The 12107-nt window shown below is 43.2% G+C and overlaps 1 protein-coding gene across 11 annotated transcripts in view; it reads left to right on the top strand.

Moving 5' to 3' along the window:
* Positions 1-12107, top strand: part of RYR1 (ryanodine receptor 1) — a 1215008-nt gene that overhangs the window by 343327 nt on the left and 859574 nt on the right. For all 11 annotated transcript variants that reach the window (XM_086938669.1, XM_086938668.1, XM_086938662.1 and 8 more), the window contains one exon: positions 1256-1464. In XM_086938669.1, coding sequence (XP_086794795.1) covers positions 1256-1464 — 209 coding nt within the window. The remainder of the gene's footprint in view (positions 1-1255; positions 1465-12107) is intronic.

Below are 12107 nucleotides of genomic sequence, written 5' to 3'. Positions count from 1 at the left end.
CATAGTCAAATCCTGAGCACTGAGGGTGCACGTGGTTTCATATGGCGAGCGAGCCAGTCATCAATCCCCTCCAGGACTACGTCCTGAACCGAGCTCACCCTTATGAGTCTCCAGACAGCTAAGACTCCTCAGCCTGCTCTCTTCCTGCTACTATCTCCATATTTAATCTACATCCAGCCTCCATCCAGCCCTAGAACTACCATCTCTACATCAGCATTGACTAGTAATGTTAACACACCCATCTCTCCATACCTTGAAGTACAAGTACAGGACCAGAGGTGAAGGAAAAAACTTACCACAAATGACCAGATTACCCAAACAAGGAAGATGAACAAAAATGCAGAATTCACTAACTTTACCACTTGAATAGTGTGTAGTACTAGTCGGCCAACTGACACTACAGCTAAATGTATCCTGTAGCATCCTGCAGGATTTCATTCCATAAACCTAAATCTGTATTGCTCAGGACCACAAAAGAATTCTAAGTTGAATTTGTCCTGTATGAAGCAACAAACCAAGAAAGTGATTGAAAAAGGCAGAAGCAATGTCTCTGTGTTAAATATAGCATTGCAAAACTTTCTGCCTGATTTAGAGTTCAGTAATGACTGAAAACCCCCAAATTTATGGATGAAACACAGACAAGTGATTCTTTTATGATGGTTAGCATTACCTCCAGACACAGGAGGGCTGTAAATTAAAGTCAAACTCTATATCAAATCTTTACTCTCCAGACTTCACCTTTTAAAAACAATCTATTTGAGTACTGACAAAGGAATACAGAGAGAAACAGATGTGTAATAAGTGAGCGATGAAAGAAGGTGTTGTATGAAAGTAAGAAAATGCAAGGCAGAAACAATGAGTTTCAGAAAATCTGGAAAATGTGGAGAATAAGGGTAATGATGAAGACTGTTGATTAAGATTTTGTGGTAGAGTGAAGGAAAAAGAGAGAAAAAAATTATGAGGCAGAATAGAGGGGCAAAGAGAAGGGCGTCTGAACTTGAGACAGGTGCATAATTGGATGAAATTGTAATAAGTGACAACTTAAACACCCACATTGTCAACGAAAATAGATCAGGACAGTTAAGAAAATGAGACAGTAAGATAAGTGCCAATGTCTGTGGGTTTTTGAATAAAGTAGGGCGACGTAACCGAGCAAAAATTGTCAATTCAATGAGAATGGAAGAATTGGATGTTATAAGCAGGAAGTTTAATCTTAGATTTTAACTGAGGTCTGATCTTTTCTTTCTCTTTTTAGGCTTCATTCCAGTCTGCAGCATGGGCCTGTTCCAGGTAGGACGTCTGAACCTGGGACAGGATGTCAGCAGCTTGAAGTACTTCACAATTTGCGGTCTTCAGGAAGGCTTTGAGCCCTTTGCTATCAACATGAAACGAGACATCACAATTTGGTTCAGTAAAAGTCTGCCACAGTTTATGAATGTGCCACCAGAACACAAGCATCTTGAGGTAATGAGCTTGTAGGGTTGAAATGAGGTGCTGTGATACTGAATAGTAGTGCAGAAATAGTTTGTTTCCATCTGATGTAAGCTTATTCTGATAGTGTTTATTTTGCTGGTAGATGGCCTGTTTGTCAGAGCTGTCTTCTGGCACTCAAATTTATATATATGCTGTAGAGATTACATTATGTTGATTATTGGAATAGTTTATAGCAAAAGATATGTACATATTTTCTTTGTATGTTTCTGTACCAATTCAAAATTTGGATTTCCTGGTAGCTAAAATCCATCGTCAAAGCGGAGCCTCTTTAAAGCTTGTAAGGCTTATGGCAAAATGAGGGTCTACACAGATGATCTTCACAAAATGTGCATGTACTTCATGTATCTGGACCATAAGCAGAAATACTGCAAGGTTTGCTTCAAGTTTTCAGATAAATCCTCAGTGATTGGGAGGGAAGGTTCCTTAGGTGACTCCAAACAATTAAGACTGTAGACACTTGCTAATTTGAGAATGAGTCTGTATAAAAGGCATCTCCAGGTCATGAGGAGAAAGCATACAAATGCAACCTAGAACCATCAACACCATTAAAACAATATGGCAAATTATTTTGCCTCCATATCCTATGAGCAACAAGTGAAAACATTCTCAGATCTACCTCTCCTTCACTAGAATGTGAGATAAAGAAAAGAAGATTCTCAGTAAAATCATTGTCCACCATGCCCCCAGCTCATCATCAAACAATGGGATAAAAGTCTTTCTCCAGTATTGGATCTTTCATAGATTCACATGCTTGAATCATCCCCATCGTCTTAGTGAGAGTCCCATGGTATACATATAAAAGCAGTAGTTAAAATTACCATAGGCTATCATGCAATGAAAAGTGAGTGCCATAGCCTATCCACCTTCTTTTGTAAAAAGGAACCAAATCCAACCAACAGCCAATCAGGCGACTGCACCCTCTAGAACAATCCCAAGAGAGGCTAAGTTCCTCAGATTTTCTACCGCACGTCGTGTGAAAGGGAGTCTCCCTGAGCTCTGCTCATTTTTTCTCTGTTTCTTCAAGTTTCTTACCAGACATTTCTTCAAACATGTCTGAATCTTCTAAGAAGGGTCCCTTCAGATCGTGTGGATCCTGTGGACAAAAGAAGCTGCATTCTGAAGACCACATAAGAGCTGCATCTACTGCCTTTACCCTCAACACAAGGTAAAAGATCGCAAGATATGTAGAACCTTTTCTACTAAGACCCTCAAGGACAGGGAGGGTAGACCACTAAATTGGCTTCAAAAACTTAAGGCAAAATCTGATGTTCTCTCTGAGGATGAGGAGAGCTCTACCTCATTGACATCTAAAGAAACACATAAAAGGAGAGAAAGATCTCTTGAATCTCCTGAGGTTTCTAAAAAGAAGGCATCAAAGAAATCTTGTCATGAGGAAGAAAGTACCTCACAAAAAGGAAAACTTCCATTTCCTAGTGAGGAAAAAAGCCTTAAAAAAGACAAAGACAAATAACCTTCTTTCCATTCTATGAAGGAAATCTGTCTCAAAGAAGCTTGTACCGCAGACTGCATTAAGTTTGTGTCTTCATCGTCGAGAAACCCATCTTCAAAACAAGTTTCTCCTTCATCATCGTCAAAGATGATGGTCCTGTCGATGTTTCAGGTGACGACTAGTGCCGTACTGCTGACGATCTCATCGACAACAACATCAACTTTTTCGACGTTGGTCCCGTCAACAACGGTGGTTCCGTCGACGGCTACGTCTTTGACTGCGATGATGACGACAATCTCGTCGACGATACCGACGACGGCCGTATCCGGTCCTATCATGTTCTCGTCGACGATGCAGACACCGTTACCATCGACAAAGTTGTTCTATTCCACGCCTGGTCGTAAGCGTCCATCTTCCCTGCAGCTTACACCAATGTATCTATTGATGATGTTCTCGTCAACAACACCGTCGGCGAGACAATTTTTGCAAAACCCTGCAATAATCTCTCCTTTACCTCCATCAACATTCTTGGAGGAATCTGATGATGAATGGATGTTTGAAGGAATGCTTGGACCTGCGGATAGTCCTTCCCAATTACATGTATAGTATCAGGAAGATGATGATGATGACTATGGTGGATACTATCAACAGGAATATCCCCCCTCCTCATGCAAAACTGCAATATTTGGAGCCGGTTTCTGCACCTATGGGCCACCTTCCTGTTCCAATGGTACACAATCTTCAGGATTTATTACAAGACTATCGTTCACATTTTCCTTAAGCACCTGTTCTTCCACCTCCTCAACCTCCACCACTAGTTGCTACACCACCTCGTACTTCTGTGCCTGTGTCCGCACTGTCCCCGATGGGAGATACTAGTGGGCCGCAACAGCATCCAGATACCTCTGATGAGGGTGAGATTGAGGATAACCAGCCTCAGAAGGAGTTGCAAACAAGGGATGAGTGGGATGACTATGTCATATCTACACCAGCTTCTTCATCTCCTTAAATGATAGAATCTCCGCAAGAGGACATCGGCGGCTTTCATGCTTTAATTGAGAGAGCAGCAGCACGTTTCCAACTATCGCTAACAGTAAAGCAATCAGACTGCTTTCTTTATGATTTTAAAGACACATCCAGGACATCGGTTAGGTCTATCCCTATTGTTGCCCACATATGGGAAGAAGGATTAAAAGTGATGAGAACACCAGCCACTGTTATTCCAGTTTTACCTGGAATTGACAAAAAATACAAGGCTCCGGACAATGCTCCAGCGTGCCTTATAAGTAAGCATGGGCGGAAAATCCGTTACGCTCGCGGATTTTGCGGATTTTCGGTAAATTCGCAATTTGCGAACGCTCGCGAATTTACCAAAAATCCGCAAATTCGCACGCAGCGGATTTTTTTTTCTTGGTGATACAATTTTGCGGCGTGCGGTGTAGGTTCGCAATTGCGAACATGTAGGTGCGGCGGGCAGCAACAATCTCGCACTCGCGAAATTACAAAAATCGCAATTCTGCACAAGAAATCCACTAGCAAGCAGCATAGACCTTCTGAAAATGATGATTTTTATCAGAATAACTCCTCAGGTTGACATTTGCCTGCACTTTTTTGGATTTGAGGCCTTTTGACTTTCTTTGGATCACTTTTGGATTAGAAATCAACTTTCACAAGTAAGCTTGTTTGGGGCATTACAGTTGCTGTAATGCTGTTCTGCAGAAAAACGAGTTTTGCAAAAGTGAAAGCATTCAGCAGGTGCAAAAGTTCAAACTCATCATTAGAAACCATTCCCTGTAGTGCTTCCTGACTGGGGCCCCTCCAGAGTTCAGTTGCTAGTTGCAACAATTGTATGACCCTGCTCTGACCCTCACAGCAGGCTCATAGAATAGCTACAAGTAGGCCACAAAGGTCCTGAAAAAAAAATTGCACTGCAACAGAAAGCAAATTACAGAAAAGGAAGCAGGTGCCAGACTGGAATTTTAAAACAGTGGCACATTAATAAATCAACCCCAAATTAATTCATGTCAGTTGAAGCAGAGCAGGTGTGCTTGCTTTTTCCCCCCATAATCTACAGTGATGATGAACCAGAGGGTGGCATTGATGTACCAGAGGGTGGCATGGGTGAAACAGAGGGTGGCAGGGGTGAAACAGAGGGTGCTGGGAACCTGTGATGATGAACCAGACGTAGAAACAACATAATCGCGACCGTTGCGAGCCGACATGTAAGTTCGCAATTGGGAACTGGTACAAAACCCTCGCGAACTGGCAGAAATCCTTGCGAACACAAAAAAAAAAATCCGCAAATTCCCAGTTCAGTTGCTAGTTGCAACAATTGTATGACCCTGCTCTGACCCTCACAGCAGGCTCATAGAATAGCTACGAGTAGGCCACAAAGGTCCTGGAAAAAAATTGCACTGCAACAGAAAGCAAATTACAGATAAGGAAGCAGGTGCCAGACTGGAATTTTAAAACAGTGACACATTAATAAATCAACCCCAAATTAATTCATGTCAGTTGAAGCAGGGCAGGTGTGCTTGCTTTTTCCCCCCATAATCTACAGTGATGATGAACCAGAGGGTGGCATTGATGTACCAGAGGGTGGCATGGGTGAAACAGAGGGTGGCAGGGGTGAAACAGAAGGTGCTGGGGACCTGTGATGATGAACCAGACGTAGAAACAACATAATCGCGACTGTTGCGAGCCGACATGTAAGTTCGCAATTGCGAACTGGTACAAAACCCTCGCGAACTGGCAAAAATCCTTGCGAACACAAAAAAAATCCGCAAATTCGCGAGAATTCGCGGATTTTGCGGATTGCGAGTTCGCAAATTCGCAAAATTCGTGAACGCCAGATTCGCAAAATTCGCCCATGCTTACTTATAAGTCATCCTAAGCCTGATTCTGTCATCTCACAGGAAGCACAACGGAGATCGAGGAATCCTCTAACACCCATCACTAATCCACCTGACAAGGAAGGGAGGCATTTGGATAATATTGGAAAGAGGTTTACAACCACATCAGGAGCAACTGTTCAAGCTATCAACGCTCTTGCGATTCTAGCCAGGTATGATCGACAGATGTGGTCAGATATTGCCCAATTTTTAGAACTACTTCCAGAAGACAAAAAGATGGAAGCGAGGAAAATCCTGCTTGAATGAGAAAGGTCAGCATTCGAAATTATTGATGCGTCCATGGATATTGCATCTTTGGTTTTCCGTCAGCTTGCTGGAGCCGCTGTTCTGAGACGCCAGGTTTGGCTGAAAGCTACTATGTTCTGCCCTGAAGTGCAAGGCAAAATTTGGGATATGCAGTTTGATGGCGAGTCACTCTTCGACAAACATGCTAATGAGGCTTTGCAGGCCATCAAAACAGATACTGACACAGGTAAGGATCTAGGAGCTCTCCAATTCAGGAAAACCCCCTTTTGTGGAGCACGGGGCAGAGGAAATTATTCTTTTCGAGGAGGCTATCAAAGGTAACAACCTCAATCATACACCACCTACAGGCCGTCCTACCAGCAGCAACAGCAATATCGCGCACCACCGCAATCTGCTACTCTAGACAGCCTAGGCAAAAACAACAGGCTCAGCCCAGAGGTACAGGCCGGTAACAGTAACGATGCTTTGCCGCCTGCCGCTCCTCTGAATTACCGGAAGAAAATCCCTCTCTCTCATTTCCTGAATCCATGGAAAAATATAACATCAGACAAATGAGTCCCAGATATAGTAAGGTATGGCCATACCTTAGAGTTCACCTCATCATCCACCTCAAAGATCATCACCTCCCCATCTTCAGTTATTAAAGAAGGAGGCATTGATAATGCTTCAAAAAGGAGCAATAGAACATGTTCCACGCTCTCAGAAAGGGAAAGGTTTCTACTCTCGCTTTTTTCAGATAAAGAAGAAGAAGTATGGGGAATGGCGTCCCTTTTTAGACCTCAGAAAACTCAACAAATACTTGCTGAAGAAATCCCTGGTTACTCTTCAGGAGATCTTCCAACATTGGAACCATTCGGATTTTTTAGCAAGGCTTGATTTGGGAGATGCCTACTTCCATATCCCTATCCACCCCAAACATCTCAAATTTCTACGTTTCTCTGTGGCAGGAGTGCATTATCAGTTCAAAGCCCTTCCCTTCTGCCTTCGCTCAGCGCCACGGGTTTTCGCCAAGTGACTTGCTCCCGTGGCAGTGTTCCTATGTCTGAAAGGCTTACAAATCTTCCCATACCTCGACGATTGGCTGGTTAAAGCTTCTTCTCTTCGTCAGGCTTTAGAAGACACCTGTTTCTGCCTACAACTGTTCCGCTCTCTGGGTCTGGAAGTCAATCTTCGAAAATCCATTCTAGCTCCTTCTCAGTGGTTAACATTTCTAGGAGCACCAATAGGCACTCTGCAAAACAAGGTATACTTATCAATGGAAACGCTGAACGCCATCTTGTCTCTCGCTCATGACTTTCACGGAAGAAAGTGCGCTTCTGTACGTCTCCTCAAATCCTTTCTTGGGATGTTGTCTTCTGCCATTCTCATGGTTCCTCATGCTCAGCTGAGGATGAGGCCATTTCAAGAGCAGTTAGACGCCCAATGGCTTCAAATATCAGGTTCATTCAACGACATAGTTCAGATAACTCCGATCATGAAGGAGGTACTTCTTTGTTGGCAATCTCCTCGCAATCTCTCTCTGGGACTGTCATTCCTTTCTCCTCTACCAGAGTTTGTTCTGACAACAGATGCATCTTTGGAAGGCTGGGGAGCACATCTGCAGGACCTACAAGTAAGCGGCAAATGGAGTCTCTCTCTCTCTCCAAAATGCATATCAATGTTCTGGACCTGCTGGCGATTTCTCTAGCCCTTCAATCATTCCTCCAAAGGATAAAAGCATCCTCAGTCCTCATACGCACGGGCAACACTATCTGTATGCATTATCTGAACAAGCAGGGAGGGAAAAGATCCCTGATTCTATCTTGGGAATCTCAATAGATATGGGAATGGGCATTAAAGCACAGATAACCATCAAGGCGGAGCATCTCCCAGGAATAAAAAACAACCTAGCAGACACATTGAGCAGGTTAACTCAATCGAATCACGAGTGGGAACTAAACCAAACGATTCTCAACACATATTTGAAAAATGGGGAACACCCAACTCAGAGCTATTTGCGTCTCAGGGTAACTAGAAATGCCAGTTCTTTGCCAGAAGTGAACCTCAGACAGGGTCATGGGGGAATGCGTTTTCACATGGTCAGGAATCTTTTCGTAGGCTTTCCCCCATAACCTCTGATATCCAGAGTGTTGAGGAAAATGAAGAGGGAACCATGGCAACTCATCCTCATTGCTCCAGATTGGCCTCATCAATACTGGTTCACAGAGCTTCTCCTGCTGTCACAGTCTAGTCCTTAGTGCCTTCCTTCGTCAGCCCAGCTGCTGATGATGAACAAGGAACAGATCCTGCATCCTCATCCAGCTTCTCTGCAAAGGCATGCCTGGAACCTGAGCACAATGAGTACAAGGATTTAGTCATCCCTCAGGATTGTAAATGGAATGGAAACGATTTTCTTTCTTGGTGCCATCTTAATGGTACTCACCCTTTTGGCTCTTCCCCAGAAAAAATCCTGCCTTATCTTTTATCTCTGGCAAGACCAGGTCTGGCTTATGCTTCAATAAGAGTCCATCTGACGGCCATTTCTCGAGATAGACGGACATCGGACGCTTCTTCACTTTACTCTGCTCGCATCATCAAACAGTTTATGAAAGGCCTTTTGAGAACTTTTCCTCCTATCAGGCCTCCTCCTCCTGAATGGCATCTTAATATAGTTTTATCACAATTAATGAAGCCGCCTTTTGAGCGGATCCACAAGATAGAGCTCAAATTTCTCTCATGGAAAGTAGCTTTGCTTCTCATGCTTACATCAGCTAGAAGAGTAAGTGAAATCTAAGCCTTCACCATCAAAGAGTCTTTCTTACGTTTCACAGAGGATTATGTGATGTTACGAACTAATCCTAAATTTATTCCAAAGGTGCCATCCCAGTTTCACCTTAATGAACCAGTAATTCTACGCACTTTTTTCAGCATTCTTCATCTCCAGCGGAGAAATCTCTTCACTCTTTAGATGTAAAAAGATGCCTTAAATTCTATTTGCAAAGAACAAAGCACCTGTGCAGAACAGATCAACTCCTGGTATCCTACAGACCTGTTAAGCTAGGATCTGCTGTTATGAAAAGAACTGTCGCACGTTGGATGCTGTTACTATTCCAAAACCAAGGCGCATTCCACAAGAGCAGTATCTTCTTTTGCTGCTTTCTTTGCTGGTGTCCCTCTGGACAAGATTTGCGGTGCCGCGTCCTGAAAGAATGCTCATATCTCACCACAGATTCCTCATCATCCTCCAGCCTCTCCATTCGGTATGTAACTGTTACCACGCATCTTTTACCACAAAATACTGTTACAACGAAACTATTACAACGCAGGACCCTTTACAATGAATACCTTTACAACGCATTACACTACAACGCAGATACTATTACAACGCATACCATTACAACGTAAGTATAGGTAAGTTTATCTTTTTTTTTAAACATTTATTTAGGGGTATTGGGTTATGGGGTACAGGGGTATTTTTAGGGTTCAGGGCTGGGTTTGGGTTTTGGGGTACAGGGGTATTTTTAGGGTTCAGGGCTGGGTTTGGGTTTTGGGGTACAGGGGTATTTTTAGGGTTCAGGGCTAGGTTTGGGTTATGGGGTACAGGGGTATTTTTAGGGTTCAGGGCTTGGTTTGGGTTATGGGGTACAGGGGTATTTTTAACATATATATTTACAAAATCTTAATTAAAAATTAATATAATTAATTAAAATATTTAAATAATTTTTCATTACATTGTTTTAAAATATTATATACTTACCTATACTTACGTTGTAATGGTATGCGTTGTAATAGTATCTGCATTGTAGTGTAATGCGTTGTAAAGGTATTCGTTGTAAAGGGTCCTGCGTTGTAAAAATTGCGTGGTAATGGTATGCGTGGTAAAAGTATGCGTGCTAACGTCATACATCCCTCCATTCTGTAGAATAGACTCCTTTTCTATTTAAAAAGATCTCAAATTAGGAATCTGGACACTGATTGTTCAAATCTGCTCTTGGTCTCAGCATCCGAGGGCACATAGAAAAGTATGAAAGAAACTGACGCCAACTTGCAGGTATTGCGCTTATATGCTGCTTTGTTTCTCACTTGCGGAGCGAAATAATGTCGGCGTTGAGCCTCACAGTGCCACCTTCTAGAATGCAGGAGCAATGCTTTTTAAGTTTCAGTTCCAGTCTGGCACCTAGGAATTTTTGCAGGGCAAGGAATTTGCAGTTAAGTAGAGTAGCTATCAGAAAGAGCCTCAGATAAAGTAAATATTTTGTTCATTGTGCCTCACCTTGCCCCTCTCCTGGTTTTTTCCCCATTTGTCTGTATAATAGGTCTTCCCCAGGGTTTGAGTGTCCTTTAGGTTAATATCAAGTCTTAGGTGAAGATTATACCAGAGTTCTGTTCTAATGGTCAGGTCTCTTCTATTCTATAATCTCATCATAGTGCTTGTCTCAGAGTCTGATTTCCATCATCCAGCAGGGACCCACAGTACATGTCTCACTTCATTCCTGCTTCTGGGAGGAGATGAATCAGCTGGAGGTTTGATCACAATCCAGGAAGGGCAGCAGCAAGTCCACAGCGTAAACTGCTGTCCAGCGCCCTCATAGTTAGGCAACAGTGGACCCTATTATGGGTCGCCAATGATGTACAGTAGGTAAAGGTCACAGTGGCACAAGGGCAGCCACAGCAGGGTCTCGGTTACAGCAGTATGACACACATAAATCATAGACTTGGAGGGCAGGGACATGTAGCACACACCTTCTTGTGCACAACTACTTGGTTGTGCTTTGTCTAGAACTTTTCGGTCATGCCTTGTTTCCAACTTCTCAGTCGTGCACTCTGCCTTGAGCATAAATGTCTTGGCAATGCACTCCACCTCAGGCTCAAATGTTTTACTGAGAGCCTGCTCCACCTCAGGGCCAGCTTCACCATGACAGCTACTTTCTTCCAGTTTTAACCAAGCCAGGATTGCTGTCCCTTTTTTTCCTGGAACAGTTCTCGAAAGACCACTGCTGCCCACAAGCATTGGGCATGCAGATTGGTTTCTCCAGTCTTTCATCTGATAGCAGACTTGCAAAACACCGGGTGTCCAGCTGCTCTGGTGCTTCACGACAGTCACACCCTTGCACACTTGGCAGACTCCTTCTATCTCAGAAAGTTGGATTCAAGGTGCTTCAGGCCAGAGGCTCTACCTTGTCCAGCAAGGCCAGACTCCAGACGATGTACCAATACCTCTGTAAAGCTCACTGTCAAGAAGGCACCGGCTCTGGTTGCACAGTAGTTCTCAGAGTACTATGTCGAGCACTCTCTTCCTTGGTTGAAGAGAACGTGGAATTTGAAGAACAAGTGGATGAGTGGCTTCCACTTTTATACAGGTAAAGCAGAGAGTAGATGTGGATTCTCAGCCTGCACTTGTATAACTGGTTTGGGTGGGTTCCAAAAAGAGCTGAGCTTTCTGCAGCTAGCTTATCAACAACCACACTGACTGTTGTTGACCTCATCTAAAGAACCTTTCTCACCCTGAACAACAGAAACTGCAGTCCCACCTTTTACCACCACCATCTACCAAATTAAAGTTGTACTGGAAAACTAGCCAATAGCCCCTTTCAGCAAAACAAACTGATTGAATTTCTAAAGGAGGCATGCCTCCTCTTTCCCCACTTTAGTGTCTGAGTTTCTTTCCTCCATCTTCAGGAATGTCACTAATATATTCCACTGTATATGAAACAATCTCATCTTCATATTGTGCACAGGAACAAACCAGGATCTTCCAAAATGGCAAAATGGGATGTCTTAGCCTCCATTACTCTGGTTCACAGGTTTTTCCAATCCAGTCTAGTGCCTGGGATAGTCAAAGGTGACAAATCTGCAAATAGAGTATCCACCAGAAAGATTGTTACAGAAGTTAAGTAGCTTTTTCATCTAGACGTTTGCTTTTTCATGCTGAGACTTGTATTTGTGATGTTATAATGGGATAAACAGGACTACAAGTCCTGAATGCAAAGCTGAAAAGCTGATCAGGATAAGATAACACTGGACAC

This window comes from Lissotriton vulgaris, chromosome 9 (assembly GCF_964263255.1).
Source record: "Lissotriton vulgaris chromosome 9, aLisVul1.2, whole genome shotgun sequence".
Classification (NCBI taxonomy): Eukaryota; Metazoa; Chordata; class Amphibia; order Caudata; family Salamandridae; genus Lissotriton; species Lissotriton vulgaris.
This window is presented reverse-complemented; position numbering and strand designations above follow the sequence as displayed.